The sequence below is a fragment of the Pseudopodoces humilis genome, chromosome 3 (assembly GCF_049639895.1).
Source record: "Pseudopodoces humilis isolate 2021_Gansu_Grassland_sample_001 chromosome 3, ASM4963989v1, whole genome shotgun sequence".
Lineage (NCBI taxonomy): Eukaryota > Metazoa > Chordata > Aves > Passeriformes > Paridae > Pseudopodoces > Pseudopodoces humilis.
This window is the reverse complement of record NC_142202.1, coordinates 44,736,895-44,762,292: the sequence shown is the minus strand read 5'-3', so window position 1 is coordinate 44,762,292 and position 25,398 is coordinate 44,736,895. Positions and strand designations below refer to the sequence as shown.

General features: G+C 37.8%; 1 protein-coding gene across 2 annotated transcripts in view; it reads left to right on the top strand.

Moving 5' to 3' along the window:
- ARID4B (AT-rich interaction domain 4B) overlaps nt 1–23,782 on the top strand; it is an 88,813-nt gene extending 65,031 nt beyond the window's left edge. Inside the window, exons 17-24 of one of the 2 annotated variants that reach the window (XM_014263423.2) lie at nt 4,861–5,109; nt 11,458–11,542; nt 12,289–12,481; nt 13,899–15,107; nt 16,988–17,098; nt 19,390–19,605; nt 21,265–21,411; nt 21,985–23,782. In XM_014263423.2, coding sequence (XP_014118898.2) covers nt 4,861–5,109; nt 11,458–11,542; nt 12,289–12,481; nt 13,899–15,107; nt 16,988–17,098; nt 19,390–19,605; nt 21,265–21,411; nt 21,985–22,115 — 2,341 coding nt within the window. In that variant the 3' untranslated portion in view covers nt 22,116–23,782. The remainder of the gene's footprint in view (nt 1–4,860; nt 5,110–11,457; nt 11,543–12,288; nt 12,482–13,898; nt 15,108–16,987; nt 17,099–19,389; nt 19,606–21,264; nt 21,412–21,984) is intronic. The other variant, XM_014263422.2, reaches the window with a different exon arrangement.
- Nucleotides 23,783–25,398: the final 1,616 nt, after the last annotated feature.

The window sequence follows — 25,398 nt, the reverse complement described above, 5'->3', positions numbered from 1 at the left end:
TGTGTCATGTTCAATGCTTGTGTAGTATAAACATATGCTCAGAATCTGAGATTCTCGGTGTGTATGCAAAAGAAAAATGCTTATAAAGACCATACTTAGTAATTTTATTTATAGGAATATATTTAAATTCTCTTATTTGTGATGTGTATTCTATTTATGTATTTTAGCTGTCTTTGTATGAGGAAAGAAGTTCTTGTGTAGTCATGTTTTCAGAAACAGTCTAATTGATTTTTTTTTCTTAATATGGAGTACAGACTGATACATACATGTAATAATTGCTTTTGATACAGCAGTAAGCTGCAAATGACACAATAATAAAGCACAGAGTGGTGGTGTAAATGTCCTAGCTCTTTGTATTGAATGGAAGGGAGACATCTGATTTGGGAAAAGTGGTTCTGCCATCATATTTTACATAACAAATGGTCATTGTGCGTGTTGTTAATCCTGGTGGTCGCCAAGGCTTACATGTGTGGGAGAGTCTTTAAACATTCATCAGATACTGGATGCTTCCAAAGGGAATGTGATCCAGTGCTGTAAAAACAGGAAGGGCTGTACTCTTCAGTCAGACTTTGGAACCATCCTTTATCCTTTTGAGGCATGTTTCAACACATGTGGCTGAATGATGGGAAGCGATAACATGAGGTCCTCTCACCTGTCTGTGGCAGCAGAGGGAACACACTGATTACAGACTGCGTGCTTGCATCATTGAAGTCTACTGTACTAGACTGACTGACTCAGATCAAGGCAGTGCCTTCCCCTTCCCTTTGGACAGGGGACCCTAACTGCATTTATTCCAACTTTCTGTGTGCAGACAGAAGTACTTGGGGATTTTATTTTCAGATTTTCTTTGTAGCTTCAGATGTGCTGTGATTTAACCCAGCTGGCAGTTGTGTACCATGCAACCAGTGGCTCACTTTCCTCCCACCCTGGAGAGCACTGTGCTCCCAAGGAGAAACAAACTTTATCCCAGCCAAAACCAAGACAAGAGGGAAGACAAATACTGGTGATTTCTTGGGGAGGTGTTATTTTGTGTAATTGAAGGTGAGAGTCCATTGTCATGGCATAAGTAAAGGTCTTAATGATATCTCTGCCTTAAAACATAAGGTGACCTTAATACATTTGTGATGGACTACATGAAGAGAGACTGAACGTCTTTCAGCTCTGTATTATGAGAAGTAGAGGTTAAATTATTCTCTAGGATGAGAAAAAGGAAAAAAATAAGCAGGAAATCAAAATAGAAGCTAATTCCTAAACTTGAAGTGTCAATTATACTGAAGTTTATTTCTGCTAGTGACTCAATTAACTGTAATGACTTAATTGAGCCAATAATTGAAATAATCTTGCTTCCTCAAATTTTAGAATAACCCATGAAAAAATAATTTTGCATGTGCCAGCTCACCTGCTGTGTGTACCAGTTTGGTGCATCAGGGGACGTGTATTGGAGTAGGGCTAGGTTTGCTGCAAAACAGGAATCCTAGGAAGGAGATAGAATGTTCCAAATCACAGGGTTTCACCTGGGCTTTGTTACAGCTCATGTTTCATGCCAGAGAATGTGGGTTGAAAGAGATTTGCATGATGCTGCGTTTTCTTGAGTGGTGTAAGAGCAGCAGTATTTGTTTAATTTATTAACTACATCTGGTTGTTAAGACACTTAATTATGGGTTTGTTGGTGTTAAGTCTTTATATTGACTGAGAATGACCTGTTGTGTGTGTGGGTTTAGCATTTTGAGGATTTTGCATTGCCCTTTGAAACTAATGACAAGCAATGTTTGTATGATCTTAACATTTTAATGGTTTTATTAATTAATAGTTTTGCATTGTAATTCAATAATTTCTTGCTTCTGAAGTTTATATTCCCAGTCCTTGTGAGATGGGGTGGGGGTATTCTTTTTAATTTGTGGTTGTAATTTGAAATGCTTTTGAGTCCTGATAAGCTTTCTGGTAATACTTTGGATTCTGGAACAGAGTTATACTTGTACTGTTGTGTCCCCTGTACACTGTGTATGCACATCTGTTGCTGCCTTGTTTCATCAGCAGCTGCTTGGGTTGTTCAAATTGTTGCAGCTTTGTGGTAGATATTACTTGGTACTGGTTTTAAGTTGACAATTACTGTCTGCTGCCAAGAGGCTTGTTTCTTTTTTCTTTTTTTCTTTTCTTTTTTTTTCCTTTTCCCCATGCCCTCCCCTCAAGTGGGACTTTGACTAAACAGCATTGAAGAAAATCCAGTGATCTCATGCATTACATACATGGACTAATGAAGTTCTGACTGTGCAATAATGGATGCCTACAATCATAATTGCCTCTTAGAAACCTCAATTTTGTGGCAGTCACGACTTCTCCTTTGTCTGCACTGCCAGATTTGAACTATTTATGGCATTATAAGACAATATCTTCCTTGCAACCGTTGGTATGTGTTTTGGGGTTGTACTGGGGTTTTTTTTTTTTTTGGTTTGTTTTTTGGTTTGGTTGGTTTGTTTGTTCCAGGAGCTCTGTGAGTGTGTTGGTTTTTTTCTGCTCCAAAATGATGAACATTATTTGCTTCTGTTTGGTTTCCTAAAATCTTGAGCTTATGATTACTAACCAAGTCACTCGTTAGAACACTTTTTAATTGCAGCCATCTCTGCTTCCATTTTGCTTTTGCTTCCTGACATGCCCTTACACCTATGTTCAGCCTGCTGTTCACATCTCCTTGACCATCCAAGTTACTCAACTTCACAATGATGGTTTCACACATCTCTTCCAGAAGGTACCAATTTCTGGTGTTTTCATGGAGTCTTTGTAGGATATGTTGGGACACCAAGAAAGCTATAGGGTAATTAAGATGAGAAAGACTCCAGATTTGTTCAGCTTTTGAAAAGCCACTGGCACCATAATTGCCAGTGTCTGGAAAATCCTGAATCTCCAGCATAGGCATACTTTACTTTGCAGACAGCATTCGAGGATTGTGCCCCTACATCTTGGAGAGAGAAAAAAAGGCAAAATTTGGTTCATTGAAGTTTTGAAATGTACTTAGTAATGGAAAATCACAAGCTTATCTTGTTATTGGAGCAGTGGTAGCTTGGCTTCTGATCCCTTTTTTTTAGCTTTTGTGTGATAGTACCCCTTGAACTGAAATTGGCTAGGTGTTTTTGTTTAGTGCAGCAGAGAGTTTAACTTAAAATCATTTAAATTACTAGTTGGTGCTTTTTATTATTAGCTGTAGAATTCTACTCAAATTTTTCATCTGAATCTTCAGGCACCTTTTTTTACTGATTTCCTTGGGAAGTAAATTCTGCTGTAAGTGAGTTTTCAAAGCTTGTTTATTCATGTTGCATTTTTAACTCTGGTGGTTTTAACTTCACTAGCAAAGTAGTTCACTAAAAGTATATAGTTATATCTATCTGTCTACCTCCTGGAAGGCCAAGACTTAGTGTGTGTGTGTGTATTTATACATATACATACATAAAAAAATAAAATTAAAATCTTGGCCTTCTAGAATTAAACTGTATGGTCCATGCCATATATACCTGAATAGATACAACATCTGTGACTTGGTGTACTTAATAGACAAAGATGGATTTTTTTAGCCTTTATTGCATTGTGTATGCACATGTGTGTATATACATATATGTGTTTGTATATTTAGTGTGCCTATGTATGTATATATATATATATATATATATATAGGTGTGACAACATTAATGCAGTTCTGCAAAGGAGCATCCTTTTGCAGAGAGATAGTAGCTTGGTTTATCTGAGCATTTTCTGCTGAAAATGTTATGGAGTGGTTTAGATTATTAATACAGACTACTCTTTGTGAGCTTAACTGAAATACTGGTGTGAATCAGACTTGGAGTAGTACTTATGTTCTCTTATCCAGATATCCAAACATACCTGTTCCCCGTATCAGGTTTTTTTTTATTATTGGCAGTCTGCAGTTGTTGTGAATTTAGTCAGCAACTAAATCTGTTCTGTGTTGCACAGAGTGTGTGATTAGAATTATATGAGGGTCAATAATACTGCTTTATAAGTCTAATTAAGATTAGAAGATATTTTCTCTCATTAACTTTGGTAATGTACTCTGCCTCTTTAAGCTGATTGCAGATAATTTTCAGATAACTGAGCAGCCTGTAGCTACCATTGACTGAAACTAGCACGATTTGTGGGTTCTTACTGCTTCTGAAAATTGATCCAAAATATCTAAAGATGTTTTCAAAATTAGCTTGCTTCTGAAAGCAGTGAACACCTGCTTGTGTATTTATATGGTAATTAAATGTAAGTTTGACATATTTAGAATACTTTTGGCATAATTGGCAAGGAGTGACAAGGTCATAAATTAGCACGGGTTGTTTAATTTGCTAATACAGGCACATAAGATATTGGGGTTTTTTGTCCGAAATCTGGTTGTGGTTGCAGTAATTTTAAGCTATTGAGATAGAGTTTATGTATGGCAGTCAAGCAAGGATTTTTTTGAGAAGCAAATTTCAAGAAGCATTTGTAAAACTTGTAGGTTGAAAAATAGAATTTAGGAAATTTTCTCTATATTGAAAAGAATTTTAAGTGAGAAAATTATATTTAAACAAAGAAACTGCATGCAAGAATCATATAAAGATGAGTTTGAGCAACTTCTACTCATACAGATTTTGATGGATTTTTTTTTTTCTTTAAGTCACTTTTGCATCTTACAGTCACTGGATTTTGTGTGTGTTACTATATTCTATTTTGCTGATATTACTCAGCTGTAGTACAGTTTCACATATTTGGAGCCTCCTGTTTCCCACTCTCTAATGCATCCACAATATTTATCAATATATGTGGTTTGGAACTGAAAAGCTTATGAAGTATCTCATATTAACTCTACAATTTTTTAAACCTTTCAAGAGATGACACGAATAAGGAAGAAGATGAAGATGAAGAAGAAGCAGAGGAGGAGGAAGAGGAGGAGGAGGAGGAAGAAGACAACAATAACAATGAGGAAGAAGAGTTTGAATGCTATCCACCAGGCATGAAAGTCCAAGTGCGGTATGGAAGAGGGAAAAATCAAAAAATGTATGAAGCTAGTATTAAAGATTCTGACATCGAAGGTGGAGAAGTCCTTTACTTGGTGCACTACTGTGGATGGAACGTGAGGTAACTTGAGTTTTAGTTAGTGATTACTTCTTGAATTACTTCTCAAATACACTTATGAATTTTAAAAACTAAATTAATAGACATCTGGAGTCCTAAACTTTCAGTATTTGGTGTTCTGTGAAGGTCATTGTACTGTATGAAACTTAGATTTTTAACACTATATAAATGCAGGGCTTTAGTTACTTTGCAACTCATCTTAAAATGGCTTGTTCAAAGAAGGCTTCATTTATTCCCCATCTTTCTTTTAGATCTTCCCATGCAAGTGACGCATCACTCTTTTCAGGTTCCTCCTCTGGCTCTCTTTAAGCCGATTTTCTCTGATTCATTGTTTGAGTAGAGAGTAATAGCTGAGGCTGTGAACTCACTCCTGTCAGTGAAGCACAGAGTACACCAGCAACAGTGTATTTAACTGGAAACCAACAAGATTCTTAGTGGCAAATAACTGCATTTCATCTGATCTGATATCTATCCTCCCTGCCCCACCTCCCCCTGAGGCTGCCCTAAACTTCCCAGCCAGACTCTTCTTAGCCTAGTGGCTTCTCATGCTTTCTTTAATATAAGGAGGAGCATATGCTTTTTACTGTCTTTAGTCTAGCATTTTTAGAAATAAGTTGAAGTATTTCTGATGCTATTTCAGACCTCTTTTTTGCCATTTAAAACTTGAAGCAGCTTTGAAAATAGTAGAGAAAACTAAAGTTTTTGAACAGCATATAAGCATGTCTGCTTCTTTCCTCCATTTCAACATAACTGCTTATTGTCCTTAATTTTTGCCTTTTTAATATTACTGTCTGTAAAAAAAACAAAAACTCACAAGTCTGAGACAAGTTTTCTTATTTTTCCTTTTCTGGGAAAGCTGAGGTTCTTGTAACCTTCATCTGTCATCTGGGCATACTGCCTGTGACCAAGAAGGCAGGAGAAACATCATTTATTCATTTCTAGCAAGATCTGCTAGCAGAGGTAACAGAGAAGTGTGATGCTTCTCTTGCTGCCTTGAATTCATCTCTTTGCATCAAGGCCTGGTGATTTCCAGCCACACCTGAACTACTGCCGAGGAGGAATCTCGCTCTTGCCAGTTTTGGTACTGATCTTCTGTAGAATTTTGATCTACACTGATCTACACGAATAGGATCTGACATAAACTGTCTTCAGGCAACATCTGTAAGCATAGTGGGCTGTGAAGTCAAGATATGAGGGGAGATGCAGCCTGCTCAAGGTGGGAGCTGGGGTGTGACTTGCATTTTGGTCCAGTTCTTATTGAGGAGGACTCCCTTGGAGTGCAGTTTGCTGAAATTTTCATCCTACTCACTGAAGACTACTGTGTCTACCATTCCAAGAGGTTTCTTGCTTTTAAACTCTTATTTTGGAATTCACATATAAGCATAGAAGTTATTTTTCTTTTTGAGCAAATATCATGCTATTATCCGTGCTGTGAGGTGAGATGATCACATTTTTATTTGAGCAGTGCCACTTCAAATCTGAAGAAATGAGAAGTCAAAAATGAGTCTTCTTCACCTTGGAGATCCCAGCATCCCAGTTCTCAAAGGAGAAATCAAGATTCTAAATTTTTAACTCTGCATTTTAAATAAATCTGCAGATGGATGTCAGAGGCATTCTTTCTGTGACTAGGATATGTTTGATAATAAAAGCATTTTTAGTTAACTTGCACTCATTTGGGAAGTAAGGACTGTTGATTGTTTGGTCTTTCTTGGCAGCAGGACTATATTTTTACCTGGTGTTTCAAAAGAGCTCTCTGAAAATGTTTGGGGGGCAGGGGGGAGTAGGATTCTTCACTGAAAAACCACATCAGTGATTGAGATTCAGCCGTGGGACTGTGCGTGGACTCTGCTAAATGTGATTAATTTTTTTCATACATGTAAAACTACTTAGGTTTATGGATTTGACAGAAAGAGTGTGTTAGCCTCAGCTTTAACCAGCATCTAAGCACTTTGACAGTTTAGTGTTGTGAAGCCGTGTTGTAGGCTGTAATAGCTTGATTTGGCTTTCAGTCAGTGACAACCTGGAAAAGCAGCTGCCTTAGTTGGGTAGGAAGCAATTCCCTGCTCTCCTTATTCATTGTAGATTACTCAGCGGGTACAAGTACTGTATGTACTGTACAGGCAATGTACTGAACTAGGATTTGCTAATCATCCAGGGTTTTTTTAATTCTGCCATTCTTTTGCTCCTTAAAGTTGACTTTCCTGTTTCCCCTTTTGGTCAAGTATGCCATGTAATGGCCTGTTCTTTAAACTCATAAGTTTGAGCAGAAATCCTAAATGACTACGGATGGTTCTTATCACAAGGTAATTTCAGTATCAGTCTGGAATTCAGAATAACTCTGTGTGTGCATGCTCACATTCTTTAGGGTATCTGGAATGAAGTTGGTTAGACTTGATACTCACCTTCATTAGCTGGGTTTGTTGGTTTTTTTAAATGCTCTGGAACAGTGACATTAAGAACTGTGGAACTTTTTTTTGTTTTAAAGAGTAAATAGAAAGTGCAGAAGCTGTACAGCATTATGCTAAAGGATCTTGCTGTTAACTCCTGAGATTCAGGTGATGTGTGTCTTTAATAAAGGTCTCTGAATGGTAGTGTTCAGTGGAGCCTGACTTGTAGTCAAAGGGAATGGTAGAAATCTCTAGCCTGTTAGAGGGATCTCCTTATGGTATCACGTGTTAACCAGAAGAAGCAGAGAAATACGGAGAAACCGTACTTCTTCTGACAGAACAGTGATGTTCTGAATTATGTGTGCTTTGTATGTAATTAAAACTTCTTTGGGGCCTGTGGTGCCAGTTCCTTCTGTTGTAATTTTAATCTTCAGCTCCCAGTGCAAAGAACAGTTCATTGTGTAAGTGTTGGAGGTGACTTTCTTCTGCACTGTGTTCCCAGTAATTAGAGGGTGCATATTTAAAAAGCATCTAGATCGTTGAAACTGTGTGTGTCGTGATGGTACAACATCACAAGACATGTTATTCTTGAATGTTTCAAATGTTTAATGCTAAGACTTGTTAGTCTCAAAACTTCTTTCCTCCAGAAATCTGCATGTGAAAGTGCAAATTTCTGTCTAAGTTTGTTGAAACATTGCTTCATATACAAATTTTATACTTTACAGTAAACCACTGAAATTAAATGTGCAGCAAAATTTTGGGTCCTGGAGAGTAACGTATGTCAGGGGGGCACAGGGGAGGGATTACAAAAAAAAAAAACCCCGAAAAAGAAATTAGGCAAACTAGAATCCCAGAATCCCCATCTAATATTTAAGTATTTGAGTATCAGACTAATTTTTTTCTCCTTTCTTTGATCACAGGAAAAAAATAAAATAAAAAATTCATTCTGCTTTTTACCAGCTACAGATAGTATACTGGACCTTTTCAGTGAATTTGCCAAGGCTTGCTAGCTCCTTGAGGTCACTTGTCCTTCTGAGGAAAGTAGTACCTTTGCTAGTACAAATCGAGTCCGGACAAGTATGCGTTCTTCCTTGTTTATCCTCTAGCACTTCTGTGGAGGTTGACTATGCAGTCTCTGAGAGTATGTTGTGGTGCATTTTATCTAGTAAGCAGCACATAGGAATGTAGTACTATCAGTGCATACTCTGATGCAAGGTGCTCTTCTTTGTCTTCATTTTGGTAAGGCAAGGGGATTTTCTTTATGAATGCATCACAGGTTTTCATATGAAACCCGATTTAAAAAAAAATAAGTAAATAAAAATTCCTTATTAAATCCCCAGTCTTGATTTTCAAAGAAATCTGTGTAACATCTTTTAGGAGCAGCTCTCCACATTATCTCCTTCCTCTCCACTCTCATCTGCTCACTTTAGGGTGGTGAAAACATGTGAAAGACAGCACTGCAGTAAAACAAAGCATGTCCTCTGAAAGGACATGCTTCTTGTAATGAGAGCTGAAAAACTTTTTTGATAATATTTTTGGGTTAATTTTGTTTTGTGAACAGACTGTCCAAAGTTAGATTAGTGGTGAGGTAGGTGTTCATATGTTAACAGGTGCAGTTCTGGAAAGAGGCTCTAGTCTGAGTCATACACCCCATTTTAGATGCCACTTTCAGGGTGCTTCTCTGTCTTGCAGTGGAGGAGAATTTAATTTAGGGTCAGGTTGTCAACTGTGGCTCAGAATGTATCTTTTTTGCAGAATCTGTTTCAGCCTGGGGTCCAGTTGTCCCAGGTTTAGGTAAACCATATGCATCCAATATGTGAGTAGTGAAAGGAGCTGTGCGATGCAAAGGTGTGAAGAGTGGGCAGCTGATTGCCTGGAAAAAATGTGAGATTTCTGTGGCTTCCTCGAAGGGTCTGTCTGCTGTTTTGGGTGCAGTCAGGAGTAAAGCAGGAAATGCTCTGGCCAGCAACTGTGACTGTCACACATTAGCGTTCCAGTTTGTGCTCCTTCAGATGAATGCTTGTTTGACCACTGTTTCTAATACATGATGTTTAGGACTCTGTGGTTTGGGCAGGTATTCTCTTTTCAGATTCTGCACTTCTCTCCTTTGGTTCAGTGTGCCCCCATGTCTATCGGCTCCTGCCCCAACAGGCACTGCAGTTGCCATGAATCTCAGACAGTGTGGGCTGTGCACAGACTTTGCATAGGAGGAAGATTAATTTCTTATTGGAGATGCATAAGAATGAGTGAATACGAATTTGGAATTCTAGCAATGTGGCTGAGGCAGAAAGGACACTGTCAGAATCTTCACTTTTCACTATGTGTTTGTCTGGTCCTTGTGCTGTTTTCCTGCATGTATTTAGATCTAATAAAACACTCCTGCATTTCTCTGGGTCACAAAGTCCATTTGGCAGGCACTTCATGGTATTTCTTGTGCAAAACATGTCTTTATCTTCAAGAAAGATTGTTTCAAATAGGGTTTCCCACAGTCTCAGAATATGGGTTTTTTCCATGTGATCAAGTACTCTGCAGAATTGTTTTTCAGTTTTGAACCTGTTTACTGATGGTTCACCTGGTAATGATAGTGTAATAGTACAATGACAGTGGTGTCTGCAGCAGTGTAGGCAGTCTTGGTACATCACAGTCTGCATGGCCTGCTGTGAGATTTTGTGATTTTTATTATCTCATGGAGGGGAGAAAATCAGAACAATTTGTTTTGGGAAGCTGTTTTTCAGACTGCTGCTATTTAATTTTTCACTGTATTATTATGTGAAATTTAAGTTAGTAGAATACAGTATTTAGCTTCTGAAATCCCTTGTATAGCTCATAACTTACAATAAGTAGGAAAGGAAGTTAGAAACTTGCATGTTTTTCCCTAAATCTTTTGAATTTATGTTAATATTGTGGATATAATTGGCAGTGGTTGTGAAGAAGCTGAATTAGGACTGTATATTGCATATATCAAAATGATGACCAAGTAAGCCCAGCTGGAAAGCCAGCATGGTGATTGTGCTCAACTGGATCTTGTACAATTTTTTTTGAGTGTGGTTTGGTTTTTTGGGTTTTTAGAAGTTGATTTTTTCCCCTCTATTTTTATGTTTGCCTAGGAGGATCAGAATTTGTTTGTATGTAAATTTAGGTCAAAGTTAATACCAACTATTTTTTAACTGAACTTTTTCTTATGCAGATGGTTCTTGAATTAACGATTTAAGTATCAAAGCAACTTATTCTTATTAGGAGTAAAAAAAAAATTGTTTTAAATGATTCTTGAGTTTTTCAGGAATACACAATTTGGCAAGCACAGTGCTGTAGTTACAGTATATTCTTACTAAGAATGTACTTTTTCAGTCTTGGATTTGTACTTAACAGGTCCAGTCTTGAATAACAAGATGCCTGTTGTTAATATCTTGTTGCTATTTAGTATGTTTTTGTCTTGTATCACCCTGATACGAAATGGAAACCTTTAACAGAAAAGGGACTGAAAAACATGACTGTGAAGTCAGTGACTCAGAGTTGGTGACTCCCAAGGGTTGCTCACTCCAGATAACTCTTGCAGTCACTTGGGATCAAAAGAGTTTATTTTTATTAACTGGTCACATTTTATGTAGGTGAAAGGATTTATTTTATTGTTAAGGCTTTACACTGTATAAATAGGAAGTATATATTTTAAAAGTGTGTACAGATTTCTCATTCAGGTAATTTGTTTTACCTGCGTACATGGATTACTGCTGTTCTGTGCAGACTGGAAAATAGGTTTTGCATTTACCCTTCAGTGTAAAAAGATTTTAATCCTCTGAACCTTAGCTGAAACTTCACAGACTTGAGAATTCCACAAATTACTTGATTCAAATTCCAATTCTGGTTTTATATGGCTACTAATTCTCTTTTTCCTCAGTTAAATTTCTATTGTGATATGATTATTCTCTTAAAATGTTAAATGTGTACTATTTCTTTTTCTGTTTAGGTATGATGAATGGATAAAGGCAGACAAGATAGTGAGACCAGCTGATAAAAATGTACCAAAAATTAAGCATCGAAAGAAAATAAAGGTAGTTTTTCTCTCTTTTCTCTCTTGTCGCTCCCAGCATTGGTTTGATACCTAGTTAAGTAATCCCTGCCTCCCTTCCTGACCCTTTGATTGGCCTACAAATGCTTATCAGGCAAAGCAACTTCATAGCCTTGTAAACATGGATACTCCTTTTCATCATGGTTTTGGCTTTTTCTCCTTGAAGTGAGGAGGGGAAGCTTCTCTTTCCTGAGTTTTTAATTAAATGCATGTAGTCATTCACAAAGAACAAATGAGAAGGATACAGATTATTGTCAGTGCTGGGAGCCAGCTTGAGGGGGTTAAATTTTAGAGTTCTCTGATTTTGCAGAGCAAATGTATGGACCAATCCATGTGCATGGGACTCAATATATTGTCAAGATTTCTTTCAAAATTGATTCTTCCACAACTGATACTTAGGCTTAGATGATGACGTATTTTTTGGACAGTGGGCTTGCAAGGAAGCTTTTCCTTCTGCCACTGTTGAGCCTGGCATCCTGCAGTGCCACTGCTCCTGGAGCACTGGTTGTGTTTGTCTTCCCAATGTTTTAATGTTGACAAAGTCCCTGTCTTCAGTAGAAAGGCCTTGGCATGGAGTGTAGAAAAGTGTTTGTAGTACTTTAAACAAAGAGGAGAGCTTTCCTATACAGATTCAATGTTTAAGATAACTGTAAGCATTGTTTAATTGTAATCCATGGTAAGATGCGTGCTCCATTGAGAAGGGTTTTTGTATCTTTTTTTTCCACCTAGAATAAAACTGACAGAGAGAAGGAAGAGAAGTATTCTCCTAAACCTTGTAAATTGCGACGTTTGTCAAAACCCCCCTTTCACACCAGCACATCACCAGAGACTGGGTCCAAACTTGAAAGCACTGAAGCCAAAAATACTGAACAAGCTCCAGTTAAATCAATAGAAATTACTTCTATCATTAATGGGCTACAAGGTATTGCACTTAAAAGCTCTTTCTGGTTCTGTAAATGGACTTTAGACAGGAGTAAATGACAATGTAGAATAAGTGATGCAACTAAATGCTTGAGTCTGTCTGGCTAATTATAACATCATCTTCAGAAGTAACCCTTGGACAAAAGCGGTGTTGGCAGTTTCTTTGAGTTCGGTGTGTTAACAGTCTTTTACAGTCAATTACATTTTGTGTTGCCATCCTTTTTTGTTTGTTTGTTTGACATAGAGCAAAGCATTTTTACTCCCTATCTAATTTCTAAATTTTTAATTTTCAATTCACCTAAGCTATAGGACCCATTATTAATGCATGTCTGTTGTTGCTAGCACTATGTTTCCCTGCCCACACATTTACAGCAGCATTTTAATACCTACTTACTTCTCTTCATTCTTAGTTTAGGGCATGCTTCCAGAGAAATAAATCATGTATGGTGTAGGTAGTTTGGGTAACCACAAACTTTTGTGGAAGCTGTGTGAATTTAATAATCGTTCCAGCTTATTTGAACTTGGATGACACTGGCCACTGAGTTCCAAAACTGTAGGTAGAATAACAATCAACGTAATTTATTATGCTTCATTTCCTTAGGAAATGAGAAACAAACCCAATTAGCGGTGACACTTTTATTAGTGTGATAATTAATCTGTAATTAACTTTACAAATCAAGGAGTTACATATATATATATATATTTATATATATATTTGAGTCAATTCCTGTGTTTCTCCTTGAATCCGTATATTTTTGCACTGTATGAGATTGCTGTTGATTCCTTCTGGATTATATATCTTTGTTCTTCTCTCAGTTCCTTTATTGCTGACCCTGAATTTTCTTGCAGTTGTCCTACATTCTTCTTGTCCATTTGTTTCCCTAAGTGCCTTTATGTATTGTTTTCATTTCCTTTTTCCAGGCTGATCATCATTGGTTAGTTAGTTTCCAATGTGTGTGTTGTTGTTCTGTCCTTTAGACTCTGGATTTTCCAGGGAAAATGATGTCTGTGTTATGGGCTTTGGAAAAAAGGCAGATAATGATAGTATTTGTAACCCATAAAAAATATGTAAGAGCATATTCATATATTCAGTTCCTGGTCTGAGTAATTGTGCAGAAGTTTGTATTTTATGGATTAAAATTCTGTGCTTTCTCTACCTCTTCAGAGATTCTTGGAGATGTACTGTGTAACAGAGAATCTTCATAGCTTCTAATCTAGCCATTGTACAATGAGTTCTGAACTCTTCAGGAGGTACCATTTAAGAGGGAGACTGCTAGAGATCCGTGTAGCATGTCTTCATATCTGTACAGTTTCCTTCAGTTGTTTTTTGGTTTTTCTTTTTAACAGTTCTTTGTAACCAGAATGAAGACAAACTTTTCTTGTTTTGTTTTTGTTTTGTTTGGATTTTTTTTAATTAGCTTCTGAAAGTTCTGATGATAGTGAGCAAGAAGATGACCAAAGTGCCCCGAATGTACATGCTGATGGGAAAGAGGAATCTCAGCCTGAAGCTGTAAGCCAAGATAAAAATGAACTCCGTCTAAAAGAACAGAGTGGTTCATCCCTCCCAGAAGAAACGAAAGCTCTTACAGATGCAGTAGTACCCAAGTCTGTATCCAAATCTCCTGAAAGATTGCGGAAAGAGATGGAAGAGTTATCTGACGATAGTGACTCTGACGGAGAAGACGAAGCCACAAAGAAGAGAAAGGATGGAAAGAAGGAGATTGTGGATAAAACAGCAAAACCACAAGTGAAGCGTGGTAAGCGAAGACACTGTGTTGCAGAGGAGTCCTTAAAGACCGTGTCACCTAATAGAAAGGATGAGAAGTCCAAAAACAAAGACTCCCTTAGTTTAGAAAATAGCAGTAACAGCTCCTCTGATGAAGATGAGGAAGACAAATCTAAACTGAAAATCACTCCAACGAAAAAGTACAATGGACTAGAGGAGAAAAGGAAATCTTTACGGACAAGTACTTTCTACTCTGGATTTTCTGAAGTGGGAGAGAAAAGAATAAAGCTTCTAAATAACTCTGATGAAAGACTTCAGAACACCAGAGCAAAGGATCGAAAAGATGTGTGGTCAAGTATCCAAGGACAATGGCCGAAGAAAACGCTGAAGGAGCTGTTCTCAGACTCTGATACTGAGGCTGCTGCCTCTCCTCCACATGCTGCTCCTGAGGATGCTGCGGCAGAGCAGCAGCTTCAGACGCTCGCAGAAGAAGGCATTACTTTGCCTAACTGTGAACTTGAAAAATCTTTGCCAGCAAGTGTGGATGTTAAGCCTGTTGAGGAGAAACCAACTGAAGTGGGTGAGAAGAAAGTTGAATTTCCAAGCAGCGGCAGCAATTCAGTGCTAAATACACCTCCTACAACTCCTGAATCACCTTCCTCTGTAACTGTGACAGAGTCCAGTAGACATCAGTCCAGTGTCACTGTCTCTGAGACACTGCCACCAAATCAAGAAGAGATTCGAAGCATCAAAAGTGAAACAGATAGCACAATAGAGGTGGACAGTGTGGTAGGGGAGCTCCAAGACCTCCAGTCTGAGGGAAATATTTCTCCAACAGGTTTTGATGCCAGCGTCAGCTCCAGTAGTAGTAATCAACCAGAGCCAGAGCATGCTGAAAAAGGTAATAAAGGAAAGGGTGAACAGAGCTGTCTCCAACCTAACTAGCTCTTATTTCTAACATTGCTGATGTGTTTTCATGCTGTTTTGGTTATGGTGAAGGGAAGTTAGTTGTTGCAGGAAGTAGTAGCCTGCTGTCCATTTCAGATGTGTGGAAATGGCATAATCATCTCATTAATCTGTCATGAAAATGTAATCTGCTAGCAAGTTTATTGGCCTTTTGTTAGCAATTGTGGTGGCTTCACTGAGGGACAAAGGATAAAAGAATGAAGTTTATACTAGATATGGCAAAAAACCCCAGAGCAAACTGTAATAGCTTGTGTAAGGAGCATTTATTGTAGCAAGAGGGAAGCATTTTCAGCACCCTCCTTAGAAGCAGGAGCTGCTTTTCTTGCATAAAATTTGATTCTCTGTAAGTTGTTTGTTTTGGAGAAAGCCCTCTTGCTTCTCAGGTGCTTAAGCAGTCATTTCTAATCTGTATTTTTCTAGAACATTAACTTCATAAGATTCAAGTCAAGCTGATAAAGCATTGACCTTTTCAGCTATGTTTCACTTTCATATGTGGTTTTTCAGATTGAATTTCCTTTTCTGAAACCACTAGAGAATGGGGGATAATAAACTCTTGTGCACATGATGTCACTGTAGTGCTGCCTTCTTTTTAACTGCTGGCAAGGCAAGATCCAAAAGCTTTTTTCTGAAAGTGACTGGCTGTTTTGCAGTTTATCAAAAGTATAACTACTTTCACTGTGTTGTAGTGGCTAAAAGTTATGAACACAGAGGATGAAAATACAATTTTTCTACAATCCTGAGACAGAAGTGGTTTTTTTTTAATCTCAGTGGATTTTGGCTAACAATTAGCTAATTTTTTTCCAAAATGCCCTTAAAGGTGTGTTCAGCTTTCTGTTGGAAATGTTCTTCTGAAAGTATGCAGCAAAATATGTTTCCTTAAAGGAGACAATTGGGAGGAGGTGAATTGAGGTGAATTTATTGAGGTTACCCTCAATAAATACACCTGTATTGCTTTGCTGGTTAGAGCTGTGTTGGTTTAGAACTTAAGTTGCTTGGGTTTTTTTATATGAAAGTAGTTTATTGCCACTTATAAGAAGTTCTACACTATTGTAAAAGAGTATTTTTACATGCATTAGACTTTAACTTTCTCTCTGATTTTGTCAGCATGTCACCTGTTTCAGAAAATTTGGCTCCTTAATTTAAATTGTTTTATTCCAGGGGTCTTTTTTAATCTGTAAGTCACATGGTTCTGAAACAACGTTTGAAGAAGTCCTAAAACACTCTCTTTTAGCAGGTGTACTAGAATCCTTCCTTGTTCCTTTTCTACTTATTCCCCTTGTGGTCACAAATACCAGTAGGATTTTTCCCTTGTTTTTTGTTTGCCTTTCTTTACTTACTGGGTTTTTTTAAACATTATCCAGGATTTTTTTTTAACAATTCAGTCAATGTAATTACTGATCACAGATTATGGCTTTGTGTTTTTTTTCTCACAGCTTCCAAGTACAGCAAACTTTTAAAAACAATTTTTAGTCCCAGTAGGTCTTAATAACTTTTTTAACAAATGCATTCTTATTCAATTTACTGCATTAAAAAATAGTAAATCTATGTGGTTCAAGAGAAATTCTGGTGACGCATATGGGAAAGTAATTTTTAATCATCATACATGTGCACTCTGTGCAAAGAAACTTTGTCTGCCTTCCATTGTCTTTCAGCTCCTCTTGTCAATATAAGTAGAAAACTGAGGTGCATTGAGGTTAGGCAGGAACAGTTGCATTGTTGTCTACAAACTTAAGCTTTGAAGTGTTTTGTGGGAGGAGTGCAAGCACTTATTTAATTTCTGTTTCTTTCTTTTTTATTTTCTTTTCCCAATTATAGTCTGTACAGGCCAAAAAAGACTTAAAGATGCTCAGGGAGGAGGCAGCTCCTCAAAAAAGCAGAAAAGAAGCCACAAAACATCTGTGAGCAGCAAAAAGAAGAGTAAAACTAGTAAGTACAGCACCTTAGTGTGAAATAAAAGGTGTGAAAGTAGCGTGTCATTTGTTCAACTGATTGTAGGAGATGAAGTCTGTAAATAAAAAATGCATTAGGACAAAATGTTCTCATCAGGGAATTCTTAACAGTGTTTAAATGAAGAAACTGCTCTACCTAAACACCGAAGTGTTTTTAAATGTCTTGTACTATTTCTGGGCCTATTTCTAAGAGCTCCTTAGTGCTGTGTAATTCAGAAAAGCCAAGAATAGAGGGTATTATACACATGGCAGAATTGGGACAGGTATCTCTGTATCATGATAGCTGCCTGCTTTAGAGGGGAGACTGGGACCTGAAGGAAATTATACTCTGTATTTTCTGGAAGATGAATTTTTAGAGGTTAATATCTGTACACTATCCAAATATGAGAATAATTCCAGAATATAGATTCTTGTTTTCTTCCTGTGCTGTTACATCTACAGTAAATAATGCAGCCTTTGCAGTTTTTTGTAGTTGTAGAAGTTAATTGGAATAGAAACCACTGTACTGGGTAAGGGAAGCATAATAAAAGAAGGGTTGTGTTAGGGGTTGTTGGGAGACAACAAGATCAATTACTGTTTCATTTCACTGTTAATAAAAAAATACCAGGAAACAGCTAGAAACTGAAGTCTGGAGGATAACTGTAAAAAATGGAATTAAAGGAAGGCTAAAAAGCATATGCCATGCCTTTTTTCCTCTCTCTGGCCAGCTTCCCTCTCTCTTTCTATTAACAGCTTCTAGTAAAAGTCTGTATTTGGTGCTCTGGTATTTGCTTTCACCCCAGCTGTCTTTCATGTTCATTGATCTCTTTATATTTTCTCATCCTTTTTAATTCTATTTCACTGATCTCCTCCTTTCATAATCCTTATTCCTGTCCTCATCCCAGAAATTAAAGTAACAAAACAAACTGAATTTTCAGAACAAATACACCATTTTTAGCCTTGCCTTTATTCCCTTGGATTTGGTGAATTTACCCCTTTTTCTCAACCTATGTCTTCATCAGGATGTGAAGCTTCAAAGTTACTACCACGTAGTTCTTTGGTGGGCTCTTTTTGTTAGACTTCAGGCACTACTGGATGTAATAAGCAAAATAAATAGATAAAATGTGATTCAGCTGTAAGCAGAAAAACCAAAAGCTTTCAGCAAAATTCTGGTGTACCTGTTAAATTGCTTTTGTGGCAGCTTCAGCTCTTGCCTTTGCATTAAACCAACACCAACAAGCAACTGGCGAAGCTCTTTCACACTGCATGTCTTGGGTATTCAGTTTCTCCTGTGCAGATCACCAGATCACAAAGGCCAAAGAGTTCAGGGCTCATTTTGTCAACACCTGGGGCAGGTACAACTAAGGCATACAATTTTATTAATAAATATAAATTCAGTGTGTTTTTAAAAAACTACTGTAACAATTGAGGTTCTGCAGATTTCCTAGGCTTTTTATTTCACTGCTTTGCTAGACTTGTGTTGAATTACAGTCTCTTGTGTCTGCTTTCAATTCTTTTGTTGAAAGAGTTTCAACAAGAAACTTTCAACAGTTCTATTTTAGTAATGCTAAAAAACTTTATTCTTTCAATCAGTACTCATAAAACCTGTCTTTTAGATAGATTATTTTGTTACTCTCCTTTGAGTGGTTTGATTAAAAACCTGTGTTCAGTTCAGCCTGTTCCTTTATAGTTAAAAGTTTCTTCAGCATGAGGTATAGTTCTCCCATTTTGTGTCAGTGCAAGATCTTTTTCCAAAATTAAAAAAAAATTATCATCATATCTGAGGAATTTGTAGAGTATGTCATACATGTTCAGATTATTGATAGTGATTTTAGTAGAGCAAAGTTAAAATAAAGGTGACATAAGGCTAAGAAAAGGCTGTGTTTGCTTCTGCTATACATGTCCTAAAAATACAGTTAAAGATCTGTCTGTAACTGTTAGCTCTAAAGTGGGATGGAGGTTTATATATATGTTGAATACTGCATTAGAAATTGATGTTAGAAATTAGATGTAATTAGGAGATGGACCATAATGATCAGTCTTGTGAACTCTTAGAAAAAGCACAGCCCCATGATGTGGTTCATTTTGGCCCTGCTTTATACCTGGTTTGTGCTTCAGTGATGCAGAGAGCATCAAGCCAAGGCTTCTGCACCAGGATGGATTCTGTTGTTTGAAAGTAAAGGATTTGGGTCAAATAAATTCCTGTTGTATGAAAATCAGCACACAAGTTGCTTGTGACAAGCTTTAGTTTGGGCTTTGTTTTGTAACGATGTCTTCTTGTTTCTTCAGCAAACAGCAGCGACAGTGATGAACTATCTGCTGGTGAAAGTGTGTCCAAGTCTCAGTCAGCAAAATCGGTTTCTACTGGCATGAAATCTCACCAAACCAAATCACTCACAAGAACACAGTCTCCAGGAAAATGTGGTAAAAATGGAGAGAAGGAGTCTGATCTCAAAGAACAGAATAATCGTTTGCCCAAAGTTTACAAGTGGAGTTTTCAAATGTGTAAGTATTTTCTTGAAAACACATCTAGTATCATCTTGTGGTATAGTGTAAAAAGGCTTTTTGAATGTTCTGTATTTTGGCTTTTTTGTTCCCATCCTGAATTTGCTTAAGCTTGTGATAAATCCTCAGTTAAAAAAAAAAAAAAAAAAAAAAGGTGGTTGGGTTTTTTCTTTCTTTTCTTGCAATTGCAACACAGGGAGCTGCCTGTGTCACACTCTCCCAGGACTGTTCTTATATCTGACTCCTGAGCTGCCTTGCTGTTTTGTGGTGTGCATACCTGTCATTCTGGCATGAACATTACCTGCTCTGTGTGCTACTTCTGTTGATTTTTCTTTGCTGTTTATTCCTCATTCTCTAGTTCTTTTTCAGACATTTAGGTGATTGATTTGTAATTTTTTCCCCATCCATTTTGCATTAGTGAACCAGTACATGTTGAACTTCCACTCTGTTTCAGTCAAGCTAGTGTTCCAGCCAGGGGTGAGCAGTGTGGAAAAGCTCCCACATTTGCCTATCTGAAAAACAGATCAGTAGCTTATTAATTCCCTGATACTAGTGCAACTTACCAATTGAATCTGACTTCGCTAGGTTGTTTTTTTGGAGTTTTTTTTTTCCTCCCCAACCTTGCACCTCAGCATTAGTCTACTTCTAAAAGTATTTTTTCCCAGTAGTTCTTCACAATCCAGTTACATTCTGGTGCTCCTCAGGAGTATGTAATGTAGAAGGTCTTTATTCTCACTTACTGTCCTGTTGAGATTCATTGAACACATTTGAATGGCTTTTTCTCCTTCCTTTCTTTTTACCCTGCTACACTCCACAAGCTAAAGTTGCTTGGCAGAAGTTGGTCTACGGAGTACTGTTTGACACATTTCCTTTTGTAGCCAAGTCAGACACTTGAACTTTTTCCCACAGCCTAATATAGTTGTGGCTTTTGGTCCTTTGGTGCTGCCCTCATTAAAGGTTGATGTAGTGCATTTAATAGTAATTTAAATGATCCTTAAATGCTTTAGAATGGAGTGTCTCCAGTGTGGCTTCCCTGGACTGAACCAAGAGTTTCTCCTGCCTGTACCAAACTGTGGAGAGCTCCCAGCTGGGAACACCAGAGGAGCAGCTCCTGTGCTGGCCATGTCCAGCGAGGTTGTCCTGTATGGGTTTTCCCTATGGCACAAATGCCAGGGACTCCACCAGAGCCACCCCACAGCTGTGCACATTCCTGTTGTAACCTGCTTGTTTTGTACCAACACAAGTCAGGCAAGGCTGACCTCTACAGTGTCTGGGGTCAAACAGAGCTCCAGGAAGGACTGAAAGCAGCAGGCTCAGAGCTAGTTTTTTAGCCCTGATGTTTTCATCCATTGTGGGAGGGTTTTTTTGTGGTTTTTTTTATCCTTTTTCTCCGTATGGGGAAGAGAATGCATTTTTTTTTCCTCTCCCAGTTCTTTAAAAAGTCCCCAAAAATCATATGGTGGTATCTTGTAAAGAATAATAAAAAATGAACAAATTTGGGGTGATAAAGAGCAGCTGTTGCTGCTGTTGTTTCTTATGTTTGCTGTCTACTACCTCAAATAACATCACTAAGACTTGAGTACCTTCCACTTCGCTGACATCCAGAAGTGTTGGGAAATGCTTCAATACAATAGTTAACAGAGATTGTTTAACTTGCAGCTGACTTGGAAAATCTGACTAGTGCCGAGCGGATAACAGTTCTCCAAGAAAAATTGCAAGAAATCAGGAAACATTACCTGTCCTTGAAATCTGAGGTGGCTTCCATTGACCGAAGAAGAAAGCGCTTAAAGAAAAAAGAGCGGGAAAGTAAGTGCTGGAAACTTAAGTTCTGCTTTTAGAGGGCTTAACTGCATGTTATATTAAGGATAATTTGCAGGGAGATGTGTGTCATTAGGAGCGTGGTTTTTGTTTGGGTTTTGGGAAATGCTGTGTGCAGGTATTTTTATGAGCATTAGGAGGATCGAATACCCAGTGACTGTGGATGGGGAAGAGCGTTACCGAGGTGTGCAATCTGTTTAATGCTCATGAGGCGTAACTACTTCCTACAGGAAAAAAATACACAGAAAAGAAACTTTTCTAAGCAGCGTACAAAGGATATTAATAACTTCTGAGTTTTCTTCAAGTTACAAATAAATTTACTGTAGTATTCCTTGTGGGCCTAGTTAGTGCTTTCCCCTTAGAATAAGGGGTTTATTCTATGCCTTCAAGTTAAATTGAGTGTTTCCTACGCAAACCAGGCAGTGGAGGCCGGTATCTTTTCCATTGCAAGGCATTGGTTGCTAGAGTCAGTGTGTACCAATGCTTGCTGCTGAATGGGAAAACATGTTTACTGCTTGATTTATTAATCTCTATAACTTGTCTTTTCCTTTTCCTGTGCAGGTGCTGCTACTACATCATCTTCCTCCTCATCACCTTCCTCTAGTTCCATTACGGCTGCAGTTATGTTAACCTTAGCAGAACCATCTATGTCAAGTTCATCACAGAATGGAATGTCAGTTGAGTGCAGGTGACAGCAGGACTTGCCAAAGCACTTTGCACTTAATGGCTGCTGAGGGCCACTCTTTCTTTTTTTCCTTTTTTTGTTTTTTTTTGTTTTTTTTTTTATACTGCACAGTGGCACAAAATTCAGACAAGCACTATTTTGTATTTAAAGTTGTTTCTTGACAAGCTAACTTTGCACTTAAGTGCACTTTTATGAAGAAAAAGTACAACAAACTGCTTTTCCTCAAGCAATAATTGTTTCCAACTTGTCTGGGAATTGTAAGTCTAGTGACTCGAAGGCCTTCCACTGTGGCAAATGGAGGCTGTTCACTGCCTGTAGAGACAGGACAATAAGTATATAGTTGTTGGGGTGATCTAAATCAATGTGGTAAGGCTTACTGTATTCCCTGGTATTTTGTTAAAGCTGGAACATTTGATATTTTTCCATTTATTTATGACAAATATTGAAAATATTTTCATTTGTACAAGCTAATTGTTTTTTAACTGCTAAGTCACCTTATAGTGGCTTTAATTGTATACGTCAAGCACATCTATTCAAAACCTGCAGTTAGTAGGATGTCTGACATCAGTCCTGATAACCAAATATGAGGATTCCTTTTAAAAAAAAAAGAAAAAAAAAAAAAAAGACTGACTAATGTTTACAGGTTTGAATTAGGCTTAAATAGGTTACTCTGGGTTTTAAGAACCCATTAATTGGAAGGAAACTACTGTACTTTGCCATTTTTCTATAAAACAGTATTTTTTTTTAATTTTGATAAAATACATTATGAAAAAGAAAGAAAATGGCTAACAAACTGTATTAAATCTTAATGTATAAAGATTGTATTCAGCCAGTTTAAAGTGTATATTTATTCATAATGGATTATAACAGGTATATTTTTGTGTTTTCTTGTAAATGTTTCTTTTCCCCTTAAAGCAACAAATATTTCATTTGTAATGCTTATTTTATTACGAGCTTCTAGGAGAGGACTTTGAGAGGGAGTAAGGTGTGAGGTTATAATTTGTGGTTACTGATACCAACACTGCCACAAAAGGGTAGTTGTTTTTAAAATAACTAGCTAGCCGAGTGGTAGATGTTTAATTTTTTAAATGCCTTGTACAAATTCCAAAACCAACTTCAAAATGTTTTCACTTGTATTGATTTTATGTTGAATGAATCCCAAGCTCTCTCCTGTTAATTCTATACCTTTGTAAGACATTTGTATATTGCGGAAGTGTTCATTCAAGCTATTTAATACCTGGCACTGTTAATACACAGTACTTTATTGTACAGATTGTTTTACTGTTTTAATTGTAGTTCTGTGTACTTCTTTTGCCTGGGGAAATAGGGGCTGGCATGTTTTTCTTTGTTTTCTGGCAATACAACATGTAAGAATTTAAAGCATTTTGTTTGTAGATGCTAGAGTGTCAGAATCCTTTTCATTTGACTTTTCTAAGAAAAGCATTTTCAGTCTTCGTAGTGTGCGCTTAAGGTTATAACTGATTTTATTGAAAATGGTTTCAAAGTATTCAGAATTGTACAGGACTGTAAAAATTTGTTGACAGACATTGAAGGAAAAGCTTATAGAAAAAAGCTATAAAATATATATTAGGTTCTGCAAAAAATGGAGAGTTATGTAATATATTGTACAAATGTAAGCAAAGGCCTCTGAAATAAAATGCCATAGTTTGTGAATCCCTGATTTTGTTTCTAACAGTTCAATTAAGCAACTGTAGTGTGTTCATGAAAATTACATCAAGCTGCAGAATCAGTTTAGCAAATGATCTTTGCTGTGCTGTAATGGACATACAAAGGTAAGATAGAGCACGTGCATTTGCGTAATTTTCCTGTTGGTGATTAATTCAAATCCATCGTCTTTTTCAACTGAAGGTGAAAGCGTGGCCCATCATTTAGGCAGAGCCAGTTGAAACTACTGCCTGTAGTTCAGGTGACCAAAATACTGTTATGCCTGCAAGGTGACAGATTACTGATGAAACTGACAGTAACAATCCATGACAAATGAGCTTTGGAAACACTGCCTGTGTTAAAAATTACAATGATCCAAGACTGACAGGGGTAATTTTAATATTTTCAGTGAAGATACTAAGAGGATATTTTCACCTGTTTAAGTTTAGTGGAATCAGCGTCATGGTAGTTCAGTTCTGCTTTTAGGTTTCAGTAGGCATAAGGGGTATGGACATTACTGCGAGCTACATCTGGGCAAGCAAGATTCAAATTCAGCTCTTCACCCGCTACTAGTTCTGGATCAGCTCTCGGTCTTAGTGCTAGCATATTTGCTTTGATGTGACAATTACTCTGTGATCTGGGGGGGGGGATTTGTTTACTTTTATAAAACAGGGATCGTTGGTCAGCTCCCTTCTCTCAAGGTTTTGCATAACTAGGATTTTTTATTTTCCTTAATACACAGATTATTTAATTTTCATCACATCTCTGATATATTTTAGCAGCTACTCAAACATTTGTCTGAACGCGTTATGTTGCACCTCTTCTGTGAAGTAGTCTGTTAATGTTCCTCTCCGGATACATGGAACCACTTGTCTCTTGTAAGTAACAAAGGAAGATACCTTTGGCAAGCTGTTAGCCAGGCAGTTTTATCCCATGCTCCAGTGGGTCAAACCTGAGCTGTTTTTCAGGGAACATACTATACGAGCTTTCCATGTGTGTGAGTCCACTGCCTGGCACATGCACTCTGCTTGCAGCTGAGGCAGCTTGCCACTAGCAGTGCCTGCTGGGCTGTGCCCGTACTCCTGAGTGCCTGCTTGGATTATGATCCCAGAGGTGAAGCAAGGCAAACAACCCCTGCTCTGTTCTCTAAACCTTAGCTGAGGGACAGACAGGTTTGTGTCACAACTAATCATGTTGGGAATAGCTGAGATTGGTGGGTGCTGAGGGAAAATGCCTTATTTGAAGGCTCTGCTGTGCTCCCACCTCCCCTTAGTTGCAGTCTCCACTGATACCTGTCCATATTTATGACTGGGTAGTTCCCACTGTGGAATTGTCCTGTTGGCACAGGGATTGAACTTGCTTGCTCTCAGGCAGAGTTCCTGGAGGCTGTATGCCTCTTGCTGAGTTTCATTGGCCATGAGTCTCTGAAGTGGGCTGGATGATGGTTGAGCCTGTTCTGCCCCTCCTGTGTCACTACAGTGCTGCTCTTCTGTGTGAAGGCAGATAGGAGAAGCCACTACAAATCACGTAGCAGCCACCTGCCCCTTTTCAAGGATCTGTGTATTCTCTTGGGCTGACCCCATCCAGGAGGGTCACCACTTTTCCTGGCACCCAGCAGGCAAGGC